A 23,348-nucleotide genomic window follows, 5' to 3' on the forward strand; every position below is an offset into this window, starting at 1 on the left:
ACTTTTCAGAGTAAGGCACCAATCTTAATTTTTGGAACAGAATGTTTGATGCTTGTATCGATTAGATTTTGGGTTTCAACTAAGCCTTGCAAATGAGATGCCCCAGTTTGCATTTACTTGAATGTGAATGGATACAGTGTGCAGCAATAACCAAAATTATAGCAAAACTGAACCCTGTGATATTAAATTTGTCATGTTATGCAAAGAATAACAAAACAAAAAAAAGCGTTGCAAATCACCTATTAAGAAATCCTATCATCTGTTATTTGTGTTAAATACAATGCAGTCAGTTACTGAATATTGATCAATCCATTTTCCTTTTCCCTAACCCAGTCTCTCCAGGCCAAGTATATCCTACAGCTAAAAGAGCAGATCACAGACCCCTAATCCCAGAGCTCTACCACATATGAACTGAACTTGATCGAAAGAGCAGTATACCTGAGATTGTGGGTCATAGGGTAAACAATACACTTCTAAAAGTTATCTATTGGTTGTAAAACGCTTTGGAGTGCCTGAAGATGTGATAAGGTGCTATATACAATTGCAAGTTTGTTCTTTGTACAAACAGAATTTGAAATGGAACGGGAGTGCTACGATATACTCTCGATCTCTACGAATCAGCAGAAAATACCATGCTGACACTGTTCAAGCTAAAAAAAAAATTAGTTTATTTAACGTAAAAATTATTCAGAAGTAAAAATAAATCAGTGGATAAAAATAACAGTTACGGTCTTTAACACTGATACTTTAAAACTGTTTTCTGAGGTCAACATAATGAGCGTTTCAGAATCCTTAAAATCTTTTGTCCCAGCGTTCTTTAGGAGTTACATGCCATACGTGGGTTTCTATTGACTAGAGTCCCAGCTCACTGTGTCGTGGAGTTAAGTGGATACTGGATGGGCTAAAAATTGATAAAAAAGAGGTACTTGAAAGGCTAGCTGTACTTAAAGTAGATAAGTCACCCGGTCTGGATGGGGTGCATCCTAGGTTGCTGAGGGAAGTAAGGGTGGAAATTGTGGAGTTACTGACCATAACCTTCCAAAATCCGTAGATACGGGGGTGGTGTCAGAGGACTGGAGAATTGCAAATGTTACACCCTTGTTCAAAAAAGGGTGTGAGGATAAACCCAGCAATTATAGGCCAGTCAGTTTAACCTCAGTGGTGGGGAAACTTTGAGAAACAATAATCCAGGACAGAATTAGCAGTCACTTGGACGAGTGTGGATTGATTAGGGAAAGCCAGCACAGATTTGTTAAAGGTAAATCATGTTTAACTGACCTGATAGTTTTTTGATGAGGGTGGATGAGGGCAATGCAATTGACATGGTGTCTATGGACTTTCAAAAGGCATTTGATATAGTGTCGCACGGTAGGCTTATCATCAAGATTGCGGCCCATGGAATAAAGGGGGCAGTAGCAACATGGATACAGAATTGGCTAAGGGACAGGAAACAGAGAGTAGTGGCGAATGGTTGTTTTTCGGACTGGTGGGAGGTTTACAGTGGTGGTCCCCAGGGGTCAGTGCTGGGACCACTGCTTTTCTTGATATATATTAATGACTTGGACTTGGGGGTACAGGGCACAATTTCAAAATTTGCAGATGACACAAAACTTGGAAGGGTAGTAAACAGTGAAGAGGATAGTGATAGACTTCAAGAGGATATAGACAGGCTGGTGGCATGGGCGGACACCTGGCAGATGAAATTTAACGCAGAAAAATGCGAAGTGATACATTTCGGTAGGAAGAACGAGGAGAGGCAATATAAACCAGAGGGCAAACTCTAAAAGGGGTACAGGAACAGAGAGATCTGGGGGTATATGGAACAGAAATGGTTGTGAGGTGATTTGTTAGAGGTATTCAAAATCATGAAGGGTCTAGATAGAGAGAAACTGTTACCATCGGCAGAAGGGTCAAGGACCAGAGAACATAGATTTAAGGTGATTGGCAAAATAACCAAAGGTGACATGAGGAAAAACTTTTTTCCGCAACCAGTGGTTAGGATCTGGAATGCACTGCCCGAGGAGGTGGTGGAGGCAGATTCAATCATGGCCTTTAAAAGGGAACTGGATAAGTACTTGAAAGGAAAGAATTTGCAGGGCTACGGGGAAAGGGCGGGGGAGTGGGGCTAGCTGGATTGCTCTTACAAAGAGCTGGCGCGGACTCGATGGGCCGTATGGCCTCCTTCCGTTGATATCACTTTGATTAACCCATAGGCTTTGTTGTCATGATTTATGATGCCATCTTCATCACTTTATGTAAAGTATGTGCAAAGCTTGAATACCTTGCAAATTGCAAAGGATAAAAGAAACAGCTCTGATAGGTGATCCCTCTTTCATGTGTAGCTTCCAATCTCCGTCTCTTTCTCTCACACACAGATTCTCTTTCTGTATTTTATCCATACTCCTATGGTCCATACTGTTTTTCTTCTGAGCTAGTGTGTTGTCCTCCACACGCTACCTATTCCTTACATCCCCTCTATGTTGAAATTAAGCCTCATCGTACAGTCTCCTATTCTAACTCAATTCTTTCCCAAGATCTAAAAACATGATCAAAAGCAAAATACGGCGGATGCTGGAAATCTGAAATAGAAACAGAAAATACTGGAAAAGCTCCGCAAGTGAGGTAGCATCTGCGGAGAAAGAAACAGTTAACGTTTCAGGTCGAAGACTTTATCTTGCAGTTCCGACGAAAGGTCTTCGACCTGAAACATTAACTGTTTCTTTCTCCACAGATGCTGCCTCACTTGCTGAGCTTTTCCAACATTTTCTGTTTTTATCCGAAAACTTGAACCCCTTACCTCCATTAGTCTTTCCTTTCACCTACAATCTTCAGGCTTTTAAGACCCAAGCCTGCTATCAGCTGATCGCTGCCTCCTCATTTGCCTCGTCTATTCAATCTTGGTGGTATCCTGCAGTATGCGTTCTTGGCCCTGGATTTTCCAAAAAAATCAGTGCAGATTATTGGTGCACCATAACCAAAGTTATTGGAAAGCACTGGAGCACCGAGTTTTATCCTAGATTATCTTCTGGCAAGTCTTGATTCTGTTCTGCTGACTATTCATAAAGCTGTTAGTTTAGGTCTATAAAGGCAAAGTTGAAAAATAATCTGATTGTAAAGAAAATGAAAGGTATTCTTTTTCCCCCATGTTTTCTGGAGTTGATAACATGGAGGAGTTTTCCCTAAAGTAATACAGTGAAATCCACAGGTACTCACCACCATTTGTGATGATCACAAGGCTGTAAGGATCAAATCAAATTAAATCAAAATCATGTTTTCAGTTGGTTATACTGATTAATTCAAGTTGTTTGTACTCATCCGTTTGTGCTGGACTCCTGGGAAAGAAGGTAGTGATGCTACAAAACCTTGCAGAGCCAGCGCTGCGTAGCAGACCATCGCTCAGTTGTTTGAAATGTCGGTGAGCAGTCACTCCTCTTAAATACGAACCTGTAGACATTCTTTTAACATTAATTTTTAACATTCATTTAGTGCTATTTATTTAAAAACAGTGGTTCTTTGTGTTCTCTGTAGCAGCAGATTGAGCTGCACACCAGGGATTGAAACAGCTGGTGCTCGGCTTAGAACATTTGGTGCTGTTCAGTGGCCACAAAGAACCCCTGCATTTAAATAGAAAAGCACTGATTTGAATATTGACCTCATACAAAATACAGAAGTGCAAGTGTGTGCTACACTTAGTAATATAAAGGTTGGTTTCACTGGTTACATCCTACTTCAACTAAAATGTAGGGCTCAATTTTAAAACCGAGCCAGGAACGGGGCGGGGGTGTCAAATTGAGGTCGGGAAACCTATTAGTATGGGTTTCCTGGATGTCCTTACAATTTTGATATCAGGACGTTTTTTTTTGTTGGTTTTCCGTCCGACTGACCTGCCTGATTGACAGGCTGGTCTCAGACGGACGGGAGACCAGCCAGGGAGAGGACGTCTTAAGTTAAGTCTGCAGTTAAGTCTTTTATTAAATTGGGGGGCATGGGTGGGCATAGGTTGGCATGGGGATCATTGAGGGGGAGGTTTGGGGGTCGGAGGATCGGAAAGGGGGGGGGAGGGTCGGAGGATCGAGAATCGGAGTTGGGGGGAGGGTCGGGGGTCCGCGATCGTTGTGGTGGGGGGGGTCGGTGCAGATAGGCTTGTTGGGCCTGGGGGAAGCACTCTTGCTCCTCCGGGCCCACAAGCTGTGCCTTTCTAGGCACCTACCTATTAGTCTTGGGCCGCCTTGCCTCCTTTCACAAGGTGTAAAACAGAAGGCTCGGGAATCCCGGCCCCCCGGAGTTGAAAACGGGAAGTCCAGAAAAATGGAGGCCTGGAGCCTCCTTGAAAGGTTTTAAGGCCCGACCCGCCTCCTGGGAGTGGGTTGGTCGTCCGCCCCGGTGAAAACAGGAAATGGGTGGGTTGGGGTGGGTCTGAAATGGTGGCAATTTTCAATGCCCCCCCCCCCGCCCACCCTCAACCCGCCCGTTTTTCAATGCTAATATTGAGCCAAAAATGTCACACTGAAAGTTGAATATAGTTACAGCATTTTTTTAGTACGATACCTTTTACACCTTCACAGCTAGAGTTGTGCAATCTGCAGAGAATTAATTTCAAGAGCCTGTCTGTTATGGAAAGGCCTATAAATTAAGTGTAAAAACTAGTTACTGCTTGGCAGTGACGTGTTGACATCTGTACAACCCATGTTCTTTTTGCTGATAGTTTTCTGGTGTGGTTTCTACACATTACATTTCATTTTTAATTTTGTCTCCTTTTTGTGAGCTGCCTTAAAAAAAAAAACCAACAATTGTCTCCAGAGTGTTGAAGTAATCTATAATAAAGCTAGAATGCCATGTCTAGAAATCTAATTAACACTTATAAAACCAGGACTAAAATTACAAAGATTGTACAGCACAGAAACAGGCCATTTGGCCCAACAGGTCCATGCCGGTGTTTATGCTCCACGTGAGCCTCCTCCCATCCTTCTTCACCTAACCCTATCAATATATACTTCTATTCCTTTCTCCCTCATGTGTTTATCTAGCTTCCCCTGAAATGCATCTATGCTAGTCGCTACTCCTTGTAGCAAGTTCCACATTCTTAGCATTCTGTGGGTGAAGAAGTTTCTCCTGAATTCCCTATTGGATTTGTTAGTGACTGTCTTATATTTATGGCCCCGAGTTCTGGTCTCCCCCGCAAGTGGAAACATCATCTCTGTCTATCTGATCAAACCCCTTTATAATCTTAAAGACCTCTATCAGGTCACCACCACCTACCCCCACCAGTCTTCTCTTTTGTAGAGAAAAGAGCCCCAGCCTGTTCAATCTTTCCTGATATGTATAACCTCTCAGTTCTGGCATCATCCTAGTAAATCTTCTGTGCACCTACTCTGGTGCCTGTATATCCTTTTTATGGTATGGAGACCAGAATTGTTCACAGTACTCCAGGTGTCGTCTAACTAAGGTGCTGTACAAGTTTAGCTTAACTTCTCTGCTTTTCAATTCTGTCCCTCTAGAAATGAACCCCAGTGCTTGGTTTGCTTTTTTTATGGTCTTATTAATATGTGTCGCTACTTTTAGTGATTTGTGTATCTGTGCCCCTAAATCCCTCTGCTGCTCCTTTAAATGCTGGCCTTGCCAGCGATGCCCACATCCCATGAAGGAATTTAAAAAAAAACCTGTTTAGACTCTCATTTTCCAAGGAGAATGTGGCCGCCTTATTATTCCTACCAAAAATGGCATTGCATTATCTCCTTTTGCCTTGGCACTCAAGTCCTTTTTGTAAATTATAATATTGTATTGTAGCTTCAGTTTAAAGAGAAAGCTGACTAATTGCTGAAGAAGTTCAAGGCAAATTACGTTATAACTTTGGACAATGTCTGATATATTTTGAGTTGTTGTGGAGACTTAAAAAATATATAGATGTGTTGTAGAGTGGGATTCCAATCTTTCCAGAAATCTGACTCTAACATCTCTTCTAATCTGCCCTATTTATTGTGCTGCAATCTTCTACATGCCCCACAACATTACTTAATCGAAGAGTACATGGTCATGTTGTCCTATGAATGTAACTAATATTTGAGTTCAGTGGGTTGAAATAATTAATTGGCTTACATTTTGTTGAAGCTATTTTCTGTATACCAAACTACATCTAAATTTAAATATTTTAATATGTAGGTAAGCAGGACAGTTATATTTTATATAGTTGTTACAGATGTAATTTCAGAATAGGTTTCCTATATTGTACTTAAGTGATGTGAAAATGAATGAAAAGTTATGTGATTGCAATCCCATTGAAAAATGGTAAGTTTCAGCTTGCTTATGAGCAACATTCATGTGCTTCTGTGTTTTGGAGAAATCTCATTTGCAACATTGGCTCTTGTCAGTGCCAGGAGGAGCCACCCTATTTTCCTGAAGTACATTCATGGTGTGATTGTTCTGGTCAATTTGTGTTCTGCAGTGGACCTGTGAAGAACTATCTGTATATGTCTGGCTCCTAACTAAAAGCCTGTACCTTTTTTATGTAACAATTCTCTTGAAACTTACACTGACAGGACAAGTCATCCAGCAATCCAAAAAGGTGCCCTTGCTGGGATGATTAAATGCGATGTTAAAAGTTGGATTTTTTTCAACTCATGATTCAGAATACTTGGCAGAAGATTTTATGAATAAAAATTGGCCATATTTTTAAAATAATGTGCTTTGTTTTATTAGAAAATACATTGCAAGGAATCATGTAGAAACTATCATAAACTATATCAGTCTTAAAATTATTCATGCTCAAAAAGTTACAGTGAGGATAGTGCCATTGTTTGTAGCACCATGTTATCTGACATGTTTAAGATTAGCTTTTTAGAATGGTATGAGCAGACTGCAATAAGTTACTCTGACCTTAAACACATTCTAGCTTCAGCTTGCCCATGAAATTTGTAATGTTAGAAAAAAGCCAGCAGGAGAGTTGACTCTTACATAATATTAGGAACTTAAATCTTTTTACATTTTAAAGTTTGGAAAGTTAGTTTCACTCCAATTGGTTGCACTGCAGCTTTTGTGAAGAAAGAACAAACTTGCATTGACAGAGCGGCTTTCACAACATTCAAAGAACTTCACAGCCAATGAAGTACTTTTGAAGTGTAGTCACTGCTCTAATGTAGGGAAACAAGTTAGATATGAAGCATTGAGACTACTTGCTCCTGATGATCTCAGCCCCAATATAAAATCCCAAAAGAATGCAAGATTTGTGCAATTATTTTACTCAGCTTGAGTTGCTGACAATGAAACCACTTTATAGTGGACCAAGATATGCACTGTGAGATTCTAGTCATATCAGTGTTGATGTTAGGTCTGATTGGAATTCTCAAATGTAATCTGTGTAGTCTCATGTAACTGTTACCTTGGAGTAGTGAAAACTGAATTTGAAAAGATTAGAAATAACTTGTATGTGTTTAAAGAACCATATTATATCCTCAGGACATCCTAAAGTGCTTCACAGCCAATGAATTACTTTTAAAGTGTAGTCATTGTTATGTAGGCAAAAAAAGCTGAGTAAGGAAGTTATGCTAAATGTTTATAAATCACTGGTTTGGCCTCAGCTGGAGTATTGTATCCAATTCTGGGCACCAAATTTTTTTGGTTTTCTGCTCCACTACCCTTGCTGGTAATGTTCTTCATAATTCTATCACCCTTCTACTGAAGAAAAGTTAACAAAAGTGCTCTCTTTTTTTCACACCCTTAACTTTAAACCATGTCCCCTGATTCTTAAACCCTGTGCCAGACAGGAGAACTTTCCTGGATCTAATTTCTCTAATCTAGAAAATCTTAGCAATCAGTTAAGGTCCCCTCCCATCCTCCTCTTCTGACGAGAATGAAGTCCCAGGATAGATGCTCTTTCCTCATATTCTTCGTTCTTTAAGTCTCAGCCTTCTAAGTTCAGGATCATCCTGGAATGCAAAGATAACCCCCAGCTTCTCTCCTCCACTACAAACAGTCTTCTTAAACCCCTCTCTCACGTCTCCTCCAATAAGTGCAAGGAGCTCATGGACTACTTTGTCACTAAGATTGAGACCATCCCTACTTTCCCCAGCCCACCAAACCAAACATCCCCTTAGTTTCCCCCCTGCCCTAGCCCTGAACTCGCATCTTTCTCTAGTTTCCTTGCTCCCCTCGTGCTCTCTCCGAACTCAACTTGACTATGAGACCCACCCCCTGCTCCCTCGACCCCTGTTTCCACCAAACTGCTGACTACCTAACTTCCCTTCCTGGCCCCCAAGTTAGCTGATAGTGTTAACGGTTCCCTCTCAGGTATTGTCCCTTTCCCCTTCAAATCTGCTGTCATCATCCCCCTCAAAAAAACAACCCTTCACCTCTCTGTCCTTGCAAACTACCACCCCATCTCCAAGCTCCCTTTCCTCTCAAGCCCTTGAACATGTTGCTTCCCAAATCTGTACCCATTTTCCCTGTAACTCCATGTTTGAATCCCTCCAATCAGGTTTCCACCCCTTCCGCAGTACTGAAACGGCCCTGATCAAAGTCACAAATCACATCCTGTGTGACTGTGCCTGTGATAAACTATTCCTCCTCATCTTTTCCGACCTATCTGCAGCCATAGACTGTAAAATTCTACTCCAATGCCTCTCCTCCATCGTTCAGCTGGGTGAGACTGGGTTCAACTGGTTCCATTCTTATCTACCCAAGTCGTAGCCAGAGAATCACCTGCAATGCCATCTATCCACTCCTGCACCATTTCCTCTGGATTCTCCCAAGGATCTATCGTTGGTCCCCTCCTATTTCTCATCTATATGCTGTTCCTTGACGACATCATCCGAAAACATGCCAGGTTCCACATGTACACTGACGACACCCAGCTCTACCTCACCACCACCTCCTTCGACCCCTCCACTGCCTCTGATTTGTCACACTGCTTGCCCAACATCCAGTACTGGATGAGCAAAAGTTTCTTCCAACTAAATATTGGGAAGTCCAAAGCCATTGTCATTGATCCCCGCCACAAACTCCGTTCCCTAGCCACCGACTCTATCCCTCCCCCTGGCAACTGTCATAGGCTGAACCAGACCATTTGCACCAAGTCCAGTTCACTCATCACCCTTGTGCTCGCTGACCTACATTGGTTTCCGGTCCGGGAATGCCTTGATTTTAAAATTCTCATTCTTGTTAACAATTCCCTCCATGGCCTCGCCCCTCCCTATCTCTGTAACCTCCTCCAGCCCGACAACCCTTTGCGATCTCTGCGCTCCTCCAATTTTTGCCTCTTGCGCATCCCCCATTTTAATTGCTTCACCATTGGCAGCCGTGCCTTCAGCTACCTCGGTCCTAAACTCTGGAATTCCCTCCTTAAATCTCTCCGCCTCGCTACCCCTCTCTCCTCCTTTAAGATGCTCCTTAAAACCTACCTCTTCGACCAAACTTTTGGTCACTAGTCCTAATATTTCCTTATGTGGTTGAATGTCAAATTTTATTTGAAGATTGCTCCTGTGAAGCACCTTGGGATGTTTTACTACATTAAAGGCGCAATATAAATGCAAGTTGCTGTTTGTTATACTCCCTCATGTAATGCTACATCTCCCCTATAATACTGGGACCAACACCGAAAACTGATGTGGCCTCACCAAGGCCAGATACAATTTCAACATCACTACCGTATCCTTATAATTCACGCCCTTGGCTATACATTGCAACATTTTGTTTGCTTTCTTCGAATACTGAACCAATAGTTTTAACAACCTGCCCATCAAAACCCCAATATCGCTTTCCTGCTCGGTTACCTCATGCATGTTGCCATTTAGAATGTAATCCACATTCTTGTTTCTTCTACCAAATCTCATGATTTTTCCCTCATCTGTGTTAACCTCCATCTGCCAATTTTTTTTTGCCTATTGACCTACTTTCCAGATTCCTTTTGGATTATAACACATTGGTTAGCATCATTGGCCATTGCATTCAATTTGGTGTTATTTGCAAACTTAAACAACTTGGCAAATATATTCCATTTCAAAGTTATTTATTAAAAAAACTGCAGCAGCTCCACTAGCAGGAGGATCTAATTATAGTGTGACAAGTTTACATAGCCAGTTTTTATTAGACATAGGAATTTATAATAGAAAGAGTTGATGTTGTGTTCAGGTGTAAGATTAATAGATTATAAACAATACTGACCTCTCTGGGAGTCACAGGCAACTGGGTAATGAATGTACAGAAAAGGATGGGAAAATATTAGCTGATCCTTCCAGCCTGTCCCATCCAGACATGGTTAAACCTTCATGCACCATCAACAACAACTTGCATTTGTATAGGGCCTTTAACATTGTAAAATGTCCCAAGGCACTTCACAGGAGTATTATCCAACACAATTTGACACTGAGCCACATAAGGAGATATTAGAACAGGTGACCAAAAGCTTGTTCAAAGAGGTAGGTTTTAAGGAGAGAGAGGCAGAGAGGTTTAGGGAGGGAATTCCAGAGTTTAGGCCCTAGGCAGCTGAAAGCACGGCCGCCAAAGGTGTAGCGAAGAAAATTGGGGGTGCGCAAGAGACCAGAATTGGCGGAGCGCAGAGATCTCGGAGAGTTGTGGGGCTGGAGGAGGTTACAAAGATAGGGAGGGGCGAGGTCATGGAGGGATTTGAAAACAAGGATGAGAATTTTAAAATTGAGGCGTTGCTGGATCGGGTGCCGATGTAGGTCAGGGAGTACTGGAGTGATGAGTGAACGGAACTTGGTGCACGGTAGATTACGGGCAGCAGAGTTTGGATGAGCTCAAGTTAGAGAGGGTGCAAGGTGGGAGGCCAGCCAGGAGAGCATTGGAATAGTTAAGTCTAAAGGTAACAAAGGCATAGATCAGAGTTTCAGCAGCAGATGAGCTGAGGCAGGGGCGGAGATGGGCAATATTACGGAGCTGGAAGTAAGCGATCTTGGTGATGGAGAGGATATGGGGTCGGAAGCTCAGCTCAGGGTCAAATCAGACGCCAAATTTGCGAACAGTCTGGTTCAGCCTTAGATAATGGCCATGGAGTCGGTGGCTAGGAAATAGAATTTGTGGCAGGGATTGAAGATAATGGGTGTAATTTTAACCCCCTAGGATGGGAGGGAAATATGCACAGGGTAGGGGGGTTGTTAAATTGTTAAAAATAGGAAACCACACCCCAACCCGCCATGAATGGTGTAACCGTGAGAACTGCTGGCTCCAGCAGGTACATGCTTTTCCATCACTGCTTGTGGGCCAGGAGGAGCAGGAGTGCTGCCCGGGCAAACCTGCTGTATCCTTCAGACCACCACGACCCGATTTCTCTCTCCTCCCTCCCCGCGCCCCCCCACCCCGGTGACCCAATCTCCCTAACCCACGACCCAATCCTCCCGCGATCTGATCTCTAAGCCCCCAGCCCCCCGGGCGGGGAGGGGAGACCTCCGCATTCCGGGTTTTCCGGCCGCCGACAGACGGGGCTATTGTCTTTGGTCTTCCCAATATTTAATTGGAGCAAATTTCTACTAATCCAATACTGGATGTCGGGCAAGCAGCGTGACAAATGAATGGCAGTGGAGGGGTCAAGCGAGGTGGTGGTGAAGTAGAGCTGGGTGTTATCGGCGTACATGTGGAAGCAGTTGCTGGGAAGTTCCTCTCCGACATTCTAAGGCAATCAAGCGAGCTCCAGGAGACTATGGTAACTGATACCACTAGTCACAGCTAACCCACATACCTTCTATAACTCGAGATGTCTTTCACTTACAGGAAATCATCTAGCTCCTTTTCGAAGATTTGCAGCGTATCCATACCACACATTCTGGCAATCGATGGTCCCAATATTTACGGGGAGGCATGGAGGGAGTGAAGGCGACTTTTAGCGGCCGGGAAATCCAAAAATATGGGGGTGGTGGGTGGGAAGAGGTATCGCAGGTTGGCATGGGAACGGGGCTGGGTGGGGCGGAGAACAGTCAGTAGGCTTGTCCAAAGCGGGTTGGGGTCAGGTTTCACATATTTAAGAATTTACCCCATCCTGGCAAGTTAAAATCCACCCGCCCCCACCGATGACTTTGTGAAGAAAAAAAAGAGTATCTCCTGGCATCTAAGCTAACTCTCTTTGTATTTTGTACTAATAGCCTGTAGTTCTTCCCTCTCTATCTAGCTCAAATAACCCATCCACCTGAACAGAATACATTTCCTTCATCATTTTGAAGACCTCAATCCTATCGTCTTGAAGTCTGAAATAAAATAGAGTCCACTCAAACATTTCCCCACATACCATCACTTTTTGCGATCTGTCTTTCTGCCATCTCATCAATCTATCCTAATACTTTGCCATTTATCTCATGGGTGCAGACCTTGTGAATCTGTCTGATATGTGGAACAGCACCAAATGCCTTCCTGAAATAGAGAAGAAAAGCAACTTTCTTGATGCAATGGATAGGTGCAAGGAATGCTTTGCAGCAGGGAGTGTTGGGGCAGAGACCACTTTTAAGTGAAAATTGGATAAATATTTGAAGCAGAGGAAAATACAGAGCTTTGGGGAGAGATTGGGACATTGAAATTAGTTTTGGATTGCTTTAGCTAAGAGCTGGCACAAACACGAAGGGCCACATGGCCTCCTGCTATGCTGTAAACTTCTGTGGTTCTAACTTTTTAAAAAATCATTTCCCACAGCAGTGCATCCAAATCCCATTTTATTTTGTAATAGCCTGTAACATAATCCTGCCATTAACTTTTTCCCCTTTGTATCTTCCAGATCCACCCAAAGAGACTGACAATTCCCAGTTCCTTCCTCTCACCAAGATACAAACCTTCCCCGATAAATGGTTTCACTCCATCCGCTTCTCTGTTCTGAAGCGTACATAGCCCTGTCAATTAGTTCCCCATTCATCCCCTTCCTTTAGCCAGGTTTCAGGAACTCCTACAACATCTGTAAGCTCCCTATTTATTATCACTTCTAACTCAGCCATTTTATTTTTTAATAAAAACACCACCAATTTTCAAGTCTGTTTTCATATTTGTATTTCCTCATACCAGGCAGCATCCTTGTTGTTCTATATTGTACCCTCTGTTGCCTCAACAAGCTTCCTAAAGTTTAAAGGTTTTATATCGATTCACCATTACATCTTGACTTTTATATTCTGTGCCACTTGCCATAAAACTCAGTATTCCATTAGCTTTTTTTTAATGGCCTTATCCACCTCAGGTGCTGCTTTTAATGTCTTGTGATCCTGAACCCCCAAATCCCTCTACTTTTCCACATCACCCATCTTTTCCCCCATTGAAAGTCAAATTACTTTCTTATATTGCAATTATATTACGTACCATCTCACATTTACTGACACTGAATTTCATCTGCCACTTTTTTGCCCATTCGGCCGTCTTATCTGCAGCTTCCTAGGGTCTTCAGAATTATTTAACATGCCTCCAATTTTAGCATTGTCTGGAAATTTGGACATTGCTATCCACTTCCAACCAATCTGAGAAACCGTCCTTAATTTCTACGATCTGTTTCTGCTCTTTTAACCAGTTTTAATCCAATTTACTACCCTCCCTCTAATTCCATACCCGTCAATCTTTTCCAGTTGTCTGCTGTGTAGTACATCTTCGATCATTTCTTGTCCTCGCTGTATTTGAATGACTCCTCCCTATTAATTGATCCATGCAGTTATTCCTTCAAACCTACTTTCCTTAGTTTAAATCATTCCTGACTCTCTCTTATTTATCCCATCAGCCTCGGTGATGCCTCCTCAGTTTAGGTGAAAGTTAACCTGATAGTACAGACTTCCCTTTCCCAGAAGTGGTCCCAGTGGGCCAAGAATTTCCTACATTACATGCTGTGCCATGCATTGACCTGCTTAATCTATCTCTCTCTAATAGATCCAGCACATGGCATGTGAAGTAGTCTGCAATTACTGTCCTGGAAGTCAAATTAAAACATTTGACAAAATTTGAACTTAAATTGAAGTGCTTCAAAGAAGAAGTGAAGTCTGGGTGATACTTTACATTAAAAGTACTTCCTATGTAGATAGTTTGTTTATAAAAATATGGAAAGATGTATAATACCAGTTATTAAGTATCTTATTCAGTTATTTTTATCCTCATGGAGACCAACCATGACATCTCTGCTGGTATCCAGTGCCAATGACAGGTCACAGAGATGTATTGCATGCATCCCAGAGCAGCTCCATTCACCTTAACAGCAGCTGTTACTTTGGCCTGGCCTGGATAAAACCTGCCTAGCTGGATACTGCTGCATATTTAGCTAGTAAAGAAAGTGCACCATTAAGGGCGCAGGAGAAAGATGCATAAATTGTTTTTAGCAAATGAAAGTTCATGGAAACATTTACTGTAGTTTATTTTCTAATGATTAGATTCTTTAATGTACTGCTGTTATCCTGATTCCAGCAGGCTCAATTGCTAGCAGTACAATTATACTTTGCATAGACATAGACCTATGTATTTTTGTATTTATACTTGAACAGGCCCTGTGTGTTCTCACAACAAAGGGTCGGACTCATTCATGTAGACATGAAATCTACACTTTGGAAAACTGACATCATGTCACTGTACATACAAGCTGTTTTATCTTGTTCGGGTAGCAAGATTTAAAATTTAAAATCCTAAATAAATTTTAGTTATTTAACTTTGTCTTCATTTTAAAGTCTTCTCATAATTTGACACGTGCAGTCACTATTAAATTGAAATTATTTTTAAATCTTAATGTTGCAGTTAGATATATGTTGGACTCTGGACTGAATGCTCCCTGGTTTGAGTCTTGGCACGGTGCACTCAGCCGTTTTCCTCCTGCGGTAGATAACACGAGTACCACCTGCGTTCACTGCCTGCCCCACAGTTGCCTTTGGAGACTCCTGGCGCTAGGCAGTGGAAACAGATTAGCAGCACACCCAAACGGACCAAATATGTGACTAAAGGAAATTAACTTCTGGGTTAAACTTGTGTGTCTCTCTCCACCTTTCTCACTCTATCTTATGCAATATATCATGATAGAAACAAAAAGAAACTTCATAGAATCATAGAAAATTTACGGCACAGAATGGAGGCTATTCGGCCCATCGTGTCCGTGCCGGCCGAAAATGAGCCACCCAGCCTAATCCCAATTTCCATCACTTGATCCGTAGCCATGTAGGTTATGGCAATTCAGGTGCACATCCAGGTACTTTTTAAATGAGTTGAGGGTTTCTGCCTCTACCACCCTTTCAGGCAGTGAGTTCCAGACCCCCACCACCCTCTGGGTGAAAAAAAATGTCCTCAGTTCCCCTCTCATCCTTCTACCAATCACTTTAAATCTATGCCCCCCGATTATTGACCTCTCTGCTCAGGGAAATAGGTCCTTCCTATCCGCTCTATCTCGGCCTCTCAATTTTGTACACCTCAATTAAATCACCCCTCAGACACCTCTATTACAAGGAAAACAACCCCAGCCTATCCAATCTTTCCTCATAGCTAAAGTTCTCCTGTCCTGACAACATCCTCGTAAATCTCCTCTCTAACCTCTCTAGTGCAATTATATCTTTCCTGTAATGTGGTGACCAGAACTGTATGCAATACTCAAGCTATGGTCTAACTAGTGTTTTATACAGTTCCAGCATAACCTCCCTGCTCTTATGTTCTGTGCCTCTGCTAATAAAGGAAAGTATTCCATATGCCTTTTTAACCACTTTACCTGTCCTGCTACCTTCAGGGACCTGTGAACATGCATTCCTAGATCCCTCACTTCCTCTATACTTCTCAGTATCCTCCCATTTATTGTGTATTCCCTTGCCTTGTTTGCCCTCCCCAAATGCATTACCTCACACTTCTCTGGATTGAATTCCATTTTCCACTTTTCTTCCCACCTGACCAGTCCATTGATATTTTCCTGCAATCTATGGCTTTCCTCCTCACTATCAACCACACGACCAATTTTTGTGTCATCTGCAAATTTCTTAATCATGTTCCCAACATTTAAGTCCAAATCATTAATATGCACCACAAAAGGCAAGGGACCTAGTACTGAGCCCTGCAGAACCCCACTGGAAACATCCTTCCAGTCACAAAAACACCCATCGACTATTACCCTTTGCCTCCTGCTACTGAGCCAATTTTGGATCCAACATGCCACTTTCCCTTGGATCCCATGGGCTTGTACTTTTTTGACCAGTTTGCCATGTGGGAACCTTGTCAAAAACCTTGCTAAAATCCATGTAGACTACATCAAATGCACTGCCCTCCTTGTTACCGCCTCAAAAAAATTTAGTCATGTTAGTCAGACATGACCTTCCCGTAACAAATCCATGCTGACTGTCCTTGATTACTCCGTGCCTTTCTAAGTGACGGTTTATCCTGTCGCTCAGAATTGATTCCAATAATTTGCCCACCACCGAGGTTAGGCTGACTGAACTGTAATTACTCTGTCTATCCCTCGCTCCCTTTTTAAACAATGGAACAACGTTAGCAATCCTCCAATCCTCTGACACCATGCCTGTATCCAGTGAGTATTAGAAAATGATGCTCAGAGCCTCCGCTATTTCCTCCCTTGTTTCTTTTAACAGCCTGGGATACACTTCATCCGGCCCTGGTGATTTATCTACTTTCAAAGATGCTAATCCCGTTAATACTTCCCCTCTCACTGTTTATCCCATCAAGTAGTTCACACTCCTCCTCCTTAACTACAGTGTCTGCATCGTCCCTCTCTTTTGTGAAGACAGACGCAATGTATTCATTAAGAACCATACCAACGTTTTCCACCTCTGTATATAGATTACCTTTTTGGCCTCTAATAGGCCCTACTCTTTCCTTAGTTATCCTTTTGCTCTAAATATATTTATAAGACATCTTTGGATTTTCCTTGATTTTACTTGCCAATATTTTTTCATGCCCTCTTTTTGCTTTCCTAATTTCCTTTTCAATTTCACCCCTGCACTTTCTGTACTCCTCTAGGCTTTCGATAGTATTGAGTTCTCGGTGTCTGACATAAGCTTTCCTTTTCTGTCTTACCTTACCCTGTATGCTCCTTGATATCCAGGGGGCTCTAGAATCGGCAGTCCCACCCTTTCATATAATCAGACTTGCTCTTTGCTTGGTTGTACTACAATTGGATATGTCAGGAAAGTGGATGAGATGAAGTTCTTGTGCAGCATCAACAATTTTCCATATCAGGTTTGCATGTGTGTGAATTTGGCTCCATTTCAAAGTGTACACTTTAAATCAAGCTTTGTCTCCAGTTATAGTACAGATCTAGCAGAGTATTTTGCCAGGAAGTCATATTGAAAATATTGATCAGTTTAAAAGTTGGTTCATCTCTTCATTTCTTGGAATATAGCCAGTTGGATGTCTGTATGTCCTGACAAATTAAAACACAGCTGATGCAGTAGAAATATTTCTTCAGTGACAGTATAACTGGGAAGAGATGTTAATTGGGTGTATAATGCCATCTATTACTGAGAGAGAGAGGGAAACCAGCAAGTTAGGAAAAAATTGACTACATACTAAAGAAGTAATGAAACACTTAACAGGTAAGAGACACCTAATTTATGGTTCTCATGTAGGAAATATAATTTACTGTCCCCCTGAATGTAACCTATTTATAACACTCCTGTTATTGTGTAATTAATTGTATATTTGTGTTTTACATTTAGTTTATTGAGGACGTAAAAGCATAGAGAGCATTATAATACTCTGCATTATTTTATGTAAGCATTTTGGCTTTCCAGGGATGACTGACAGTCACCTTGAGAGTCCTCAAAAGCAGTATAACTGATGATGAGTTCATTTACTGACAGCAGGCAGAGTGAGGCACAACTAACTGTATTCAGGTACTTTTTGATCGAAGAATCATTAGCTTCACCTTTAGCTAAAGGCATTTGCAACCTCCTCCACAACTCTACCTGAGATCAGCTAATCTAGCACAGATCAGACTGGAATTGTTATTTTCCTGGTCTGTGACTCAGTGATGTGCATCTGATCAGGCTGTGTCTCATTGTTCCAGCATATCCAAACATTATTGAAGCTTGCTCCATTTTCAAAAATTGCCCAATTCTTTAACATTTGTTTATTGCTGTACCTTAATATTCAGTAGTAATGACTGGAGTTTAGCATCTCACTTTCAGCTTATATTTGGTGTCCATAAATGCAAACTAACTTCATGTACAAGTGGATGATCTTGGTGGATGGTAAACCAGCATCTGAGTCAATCACAGATTAACCTGTAAATAACATTATAAGAGGCCAATTCATGTTTTTAAATTCACATTTTATTGATTTTCTTCATACAAATATTTAAGGTGCAATAGAGAGTTGTTCGAATTTAGGTAATTAGATTATGCACAGAGTTCAAATTTAACATTAATTGTATCATGTTAAGCCAGCTTAATGCTAATGGAGCCCTTTTCTAAAAGTCTGTCAGGCCTTTTCAAGGAACTAGCTGTTTGTCCCATGTAGAACCATTCTCTCGTCACTGCCCCCCCCCCCCCCCCCCCCCCCATTCCTTACTGGTTCTACCAATTCAGATGCTGGTTTAACAATCCTTACAGTTGTTTGGACAATTCATTTAACAGCTATCTCTATTACATGCATTTTCCATGGTGTTGGATGTGTTTCTTATTCATCTAATAAAAACCATTATGCTCATTCCCCCCCTCCCCCACCCCTGGCTCTGTAGTATCCCTCGCCTCGCTCTGGCATCTTCTGAGATTGGCTGGTGGTGCATTCACTTAACGTGGGTGAGTGATACCTTTTGTTTGTCTGCTTTTTTTGTCAGCTTTTTGTAACATAACAAAGCTATCCTACTAACAAATTGATGCTCAGTATTTTATAGCTCATCTACCCAGGCACTGCCATTGACTAACGGTGCAGGACAACATTCACACAGAAAACTCTTGAAAGAGAAAAGGGCATTCAACCTTCGAGTCTGTTCCTTCCACAGCACATAGTTTGCCCTATTATGGATTGCACTTTTTATTTCAGTTTTCTGAAGGTGACCAACAAGTGAAATGTCTAGGAAACAAATGTGTACTTCAACTCCTGTTTTTTAATGGAAAGACCAAATAGCAACACCAAACAGATTGAAGTGTTTTTAGCCGTAAAAATGTATCCTGTTATTTTAATAATCATGTTCATATTTTAAAAAGTTAGCTGTTAACACATCAAGATTACATGGTTTATATATGTACGTGTTACAATCTTGTCAAACTCAATTACAGTTTGGTGCCTTGACCAAGTTGCAGAAGGAATTCCTTCAGACAATGGCATAATTCATAATGGCATATTTGGTTGCAATTTTTAGACCATTTGTCTGTGTACCTCTTTGTGGGTCAAGAACCTCATGCAGATGATGCCACTGCAACAGAAACTATGTCCCCTGGTGTACTTCTAGATTTGCAAGATGTGCTCTATAGAAATGCATATCATTAATCAGGCCCTCTATGGTGAATGGGTTGAAGATTTGCTGAGAAAAATATCTGGAACATTGAGATGGATTTTGGCATGGTTATATAGTGAAACTCTCACCCTGAGGATTCTGGTTGTCCTGTCCAGGGGTTGAAAGTGGCCTTGTCTCCTGCTCAGTTCCAGCCATTCTATGTTTTCCTACCAGAAATTCAAGCACCACAAGCTGGGAGGCAGCCCACAGAATGTGCACAAAAAAACTGCTTCAGTATTGGTGTGGGACCTCACCTTGATCCTTTGCAGGCTTGTTATATGGCTTTCGCATTACTACAGTCTTGTGATTTGAAGTCACCCTTTGGTGGCCTCTGGGTCGTTAACTAACTATCTCATGATGATGAGGCACTGAATTTAGCTCACCCAGAAGGGTAGACGATCATACATGAAGCTTCAGTCTCTAAATGGAGACATAGCTATGTTGGTTCTACTTGTTGGTTACTTGTGTTTACCCTAGTGATATATGAGGAAAATGTTTTTATATCAAAGGGGTGATTCCTTCATCTGGCCCTTCCAGTGGAGAAAGCACCCTGAGAAATCACAAGCTTTGCTATCATGTTTTCTGAGATGTGGTTCCTTTTGGGAGAATCAGATGCTATTATTTAACATTCAGCGGTGTCTCCACAATAACACACCTCTCTAATTCTTATGCAGTACAAGTCAATTCTAGCAGTTGATTGCAATTCCAGTATTTTTCTTAGTTTTCACCTGATTACAGCATGTAATAGAACAGGTACATTTTGCTCTTGCTTGTCATCTGCCATTTCTGTGTCAGGGTTGACAGATGACTGACCTCAGGTCTGACTCAAGGCCTCTTTCCCCGCGCGCGCCCCCCCCCCCCCCCCCAAAATATATTAGAACATTTTATGATTAGGTGTATGCCAGTTTTCAGTGCAGTGGGGAAATTTTTCTTGCCTTGAGTCTTCAAATTAAGCTTCTTAGCTTTTAAAGACTGCAGTAAAACAACCTAATTCATCATACACAATTGTCAGTGCACTAAGAAACATTTATATTTATAATGGATTTAAAAAACAACTCAAAGGGAAAAAGAAAGTATGGAGGAAGAGCTTTCTGTTCAGATAACTGCCCGTTGCTGTCCTGAGAAAAAGCCATCAAAAATGCATATTACCCAGTTTGAAATATCTTCAATTTTGCAATCTTGTGCAGACGGATATTTTCATTCCTTGGTCATGCTAAGGACAAACATTACCTGGATGCTCCATGTGCATCTTGGAGTAGTTCCATGTGTTTTAACAGGAACTGACACTTTGGCTCTCCAGCCTGTGTAATCAGGATCCACCTAATCGTGGGGGAGGAAAAACACTAACGACTAGGTACTGTTGGATAACCGTCTGGTGGAGGGTTTTCAGGCTTGGGCATTTCTGTACTGCCTCACAGGCTCATCCAGACTGTCAACTCCAATTGAAGTGAATGGAGCCGCTTGGGACACGTGCAGTCATTGCAGTGATGTAGGAACAGGAGACGGCCATTCAGCCCCTTGAGCCTGTTCCGCCATTCACTCAGATCATGGCTGAACTGTATCTTAATTCCATCTAACAGCCTTGATTCCGTAACCCTTAGTACCCTTGCCTAATAAAAATCTATCAATCTCGGTTTTGAAATTTTCAGTTGACCTTGCCTCAACAGCTTTTTGGGAGAGAGTGTTCCAGATTTCCATGATCCATTGTGTGAAGAAGTGCTTCCTGACATCACCACTGAACAGCCTAGCTCTAATTTTAAGGATATGGCCCTTGTTCTAGACTCCCCCGCCAGAGGAAATAGTTTCTCTCCATCTACCCTATCAACTCTTTAATCATAAATAACTCAATTAGTTCACCCCTTAATCTTCTTTACTCAAGGGAATACAAGCCTAGTTTACACAACCTGTCCTCGTAACTTAACGCTTTTAGCCCAGGTATCATTCTGGTGAATCTGCGCAGCACCCCCTCCAAGGCCAGTCTATCCTTCCTGAGGTGCGGTGCCCAGAACTGAACACAGTACTCTAAATAGGTTCTAACCAGAGCTTTATATAACTGTAACATAACTTCCACTCCTTTGTATTCCAGCCTCCTTGAGATAAAAGCCAACATTCCATTAGCCTTTTTAATTATTTTTTTTGTATCTGTCCACTAGCTTTTAATGATTTCTGTACTTGAACCCCTAAATCTCTCTGCTCCTCCACAGTTCCTAGCTTTTCTTCATTTAGAAAATTCTCTGAAAATACTTAGGTCCAAAGTGGATGACCTCATACTTCCCTTCATTGAACTCCATCTGCCACTGTTCTGCCCACTCACTTAATCTACCAATGTCCCTTTGCAACTTTCTGCTCCCATCTACACTACTTACTGTGCCACCTAACTTGTCGTCAGCTAACTTGGATATAGGGCTCTCTATTCCTTCATCTATGTCATTTATAAATATAGTGAAAAGTTGAGGCCTTAATACGGATCCCTGGGGGACACCACATCCTGCCAATTTGAGTGCATACCCATTATCCCTACTCTCTGCCTCCTAACCATTTCCTACCCATGTCAATAGATTGCCTCCAATTCCATGCGCTCTCACTTTTGTTAACCGTCTCCTATGTGGAACCTTATCAAAAACCTTCTGGATATACATCACTGGAGCAGCTGAGAAGGGAAATGTTGGCCCAAAATTGTCTCTGTAAGATGACAAAATCAAAGATATTTCATAACAAGTCATATATATCTATGGCTGTGTTTTCTTAAAGCTGAAATGGAAAGATCGGGATGGGAGTGCTATAGCAGAAAGTACACCAGCTAATTTTCCTCCTTGTTTAAGTGGAATAGATCGTATCATGCGATTGCTCTGTAATTAGATTAATATTGATATTCATGTCTGGATTGTGCAATAAATAGAGTGCACTACTGAAATCTTTTGTGAGGGCACTTTTGCCCCTCTGATCGGGTTGGTCATTCGACTGATTAGAAAATTGTGCTTTTGTTTATGGATTTTAAAATGTAATTGAGCTACTTAAAATGACATTTTGTATTGCAGAAACCATGGATGGTGTATTCATGAACCTATCTATATGTCTTTTGTGGGTGGCCAAAACTTTAATCATTAGAAACATGGACCAAAGATGTCATTTGATTGCATTGCTAAGTAATTGCATATTATGATCTGAGAATAAGCAGGAAAATATTTACAATGTACTTAACAAAATGATCCCTTATTTCCTTTTCCAGACTTGGCTACGCTAACTGGGAAGCCTCCAAGAGTGACGGGGAGCTGTTCCATGATCATGCTGCTGGGATGTTATTTATCTGGTTGGGACTTGGGAGAAGGGTAATGTGGTACTGTTATCAAGATGATGTTTCTATGGCCTTTTACTGTGATTTGTACAAAACCTAAAATTTAAAAAAGACAAAAACGTTATTCTGATGTTAACTCTGGCAGATTCTTGTTAAATGGCACTAGGATAAATTGTGCAATAAATTCCTAATGGGATATAAGCCGTTAATGGACACTGTTAATGTTTGACTGGAATGCTTCTTTCTGTACAGCTTTTTTTTTGCTAGGTCATATCCTTGGAGCTTCAGCCTATAAAGATACTGAATCGCAGTACCTCGTTTGTTTACTATAGCTTTTGTACTTGTATTTTGGAAAAACACTACTGTAAATTGTAAATACATGATTCATATCTATGCTAAGCAGAAGGGTAACTTGTAACATTCACTTGGAAAAGTGAAATAAAGTTTTATTTACTGTACTACATTGATGTCTTTGTTTATTGTTAGCCCGACCACTTGTTTGTAAATGTTCAGAGAAATGCTTTTCCGAGATTGATTTACATGGCATTGCTAACCGTTTTAGCACCCTTCCACCACCTCTGTCACAACTGAGCTACATAAAATGGCTGCCATTTAATCACAGTACTTTCCTTGGTTTTGCAGTGAGAAGTGTGCGAAACTGAAGGCCTTTACTTC

The 23,348-nt window shown here is 41.5% G+C and overlaps 1 protein-coding gene across 3 annotated transcripts in view; it reads left to right on the forward strand.

Moving 5' to 3' along the window:
* Positions 1–23,131, forward strand: part of golga4 (golgin A4) — a 203,990-nt gene extending 180,859 nt beyond the window's left edge. For 2 of the 3 annotated variants that reach the window (XM_067981366.1, XM_067981370.1), the window contains 2 exons: positions 18,620–18,680; positions 22,608–23,131. In XM_067981366.1, the coding sequence (XP_067837467.1) occupies positions 18,620–18,649 (30 nt within the window). In that variant the 3' untranslated portion in view covers positions 18,650–18,680; positions 22,608–23,131. The remainder of the gene's footprint in view (positions 1–18,619; positions 18,681–22,607) is intronic. The other variant, XM_067981367.1, reaches the window with a different exon arrangement.
* The last annotated feature ends 217 nt before the right edge of the window (positions 23,132–23,348 follow it).

Source organism: Heptranchias perlo, chromosome 3 (assembly GCF_035084215.1).
Source record: "Heptranchias perlo isolate sHepPer1 chromosome 3, sHepPer1.hap1, whole genome shotgun sequence".
Taxonomy (NCBI): domain Eukaryota; kingdom Metazoa; phylum Chordata; class Chondrichthyes; order Hexanchiformes; family Hexanchidae; genus Heptranchias; species Heptranchias perlo.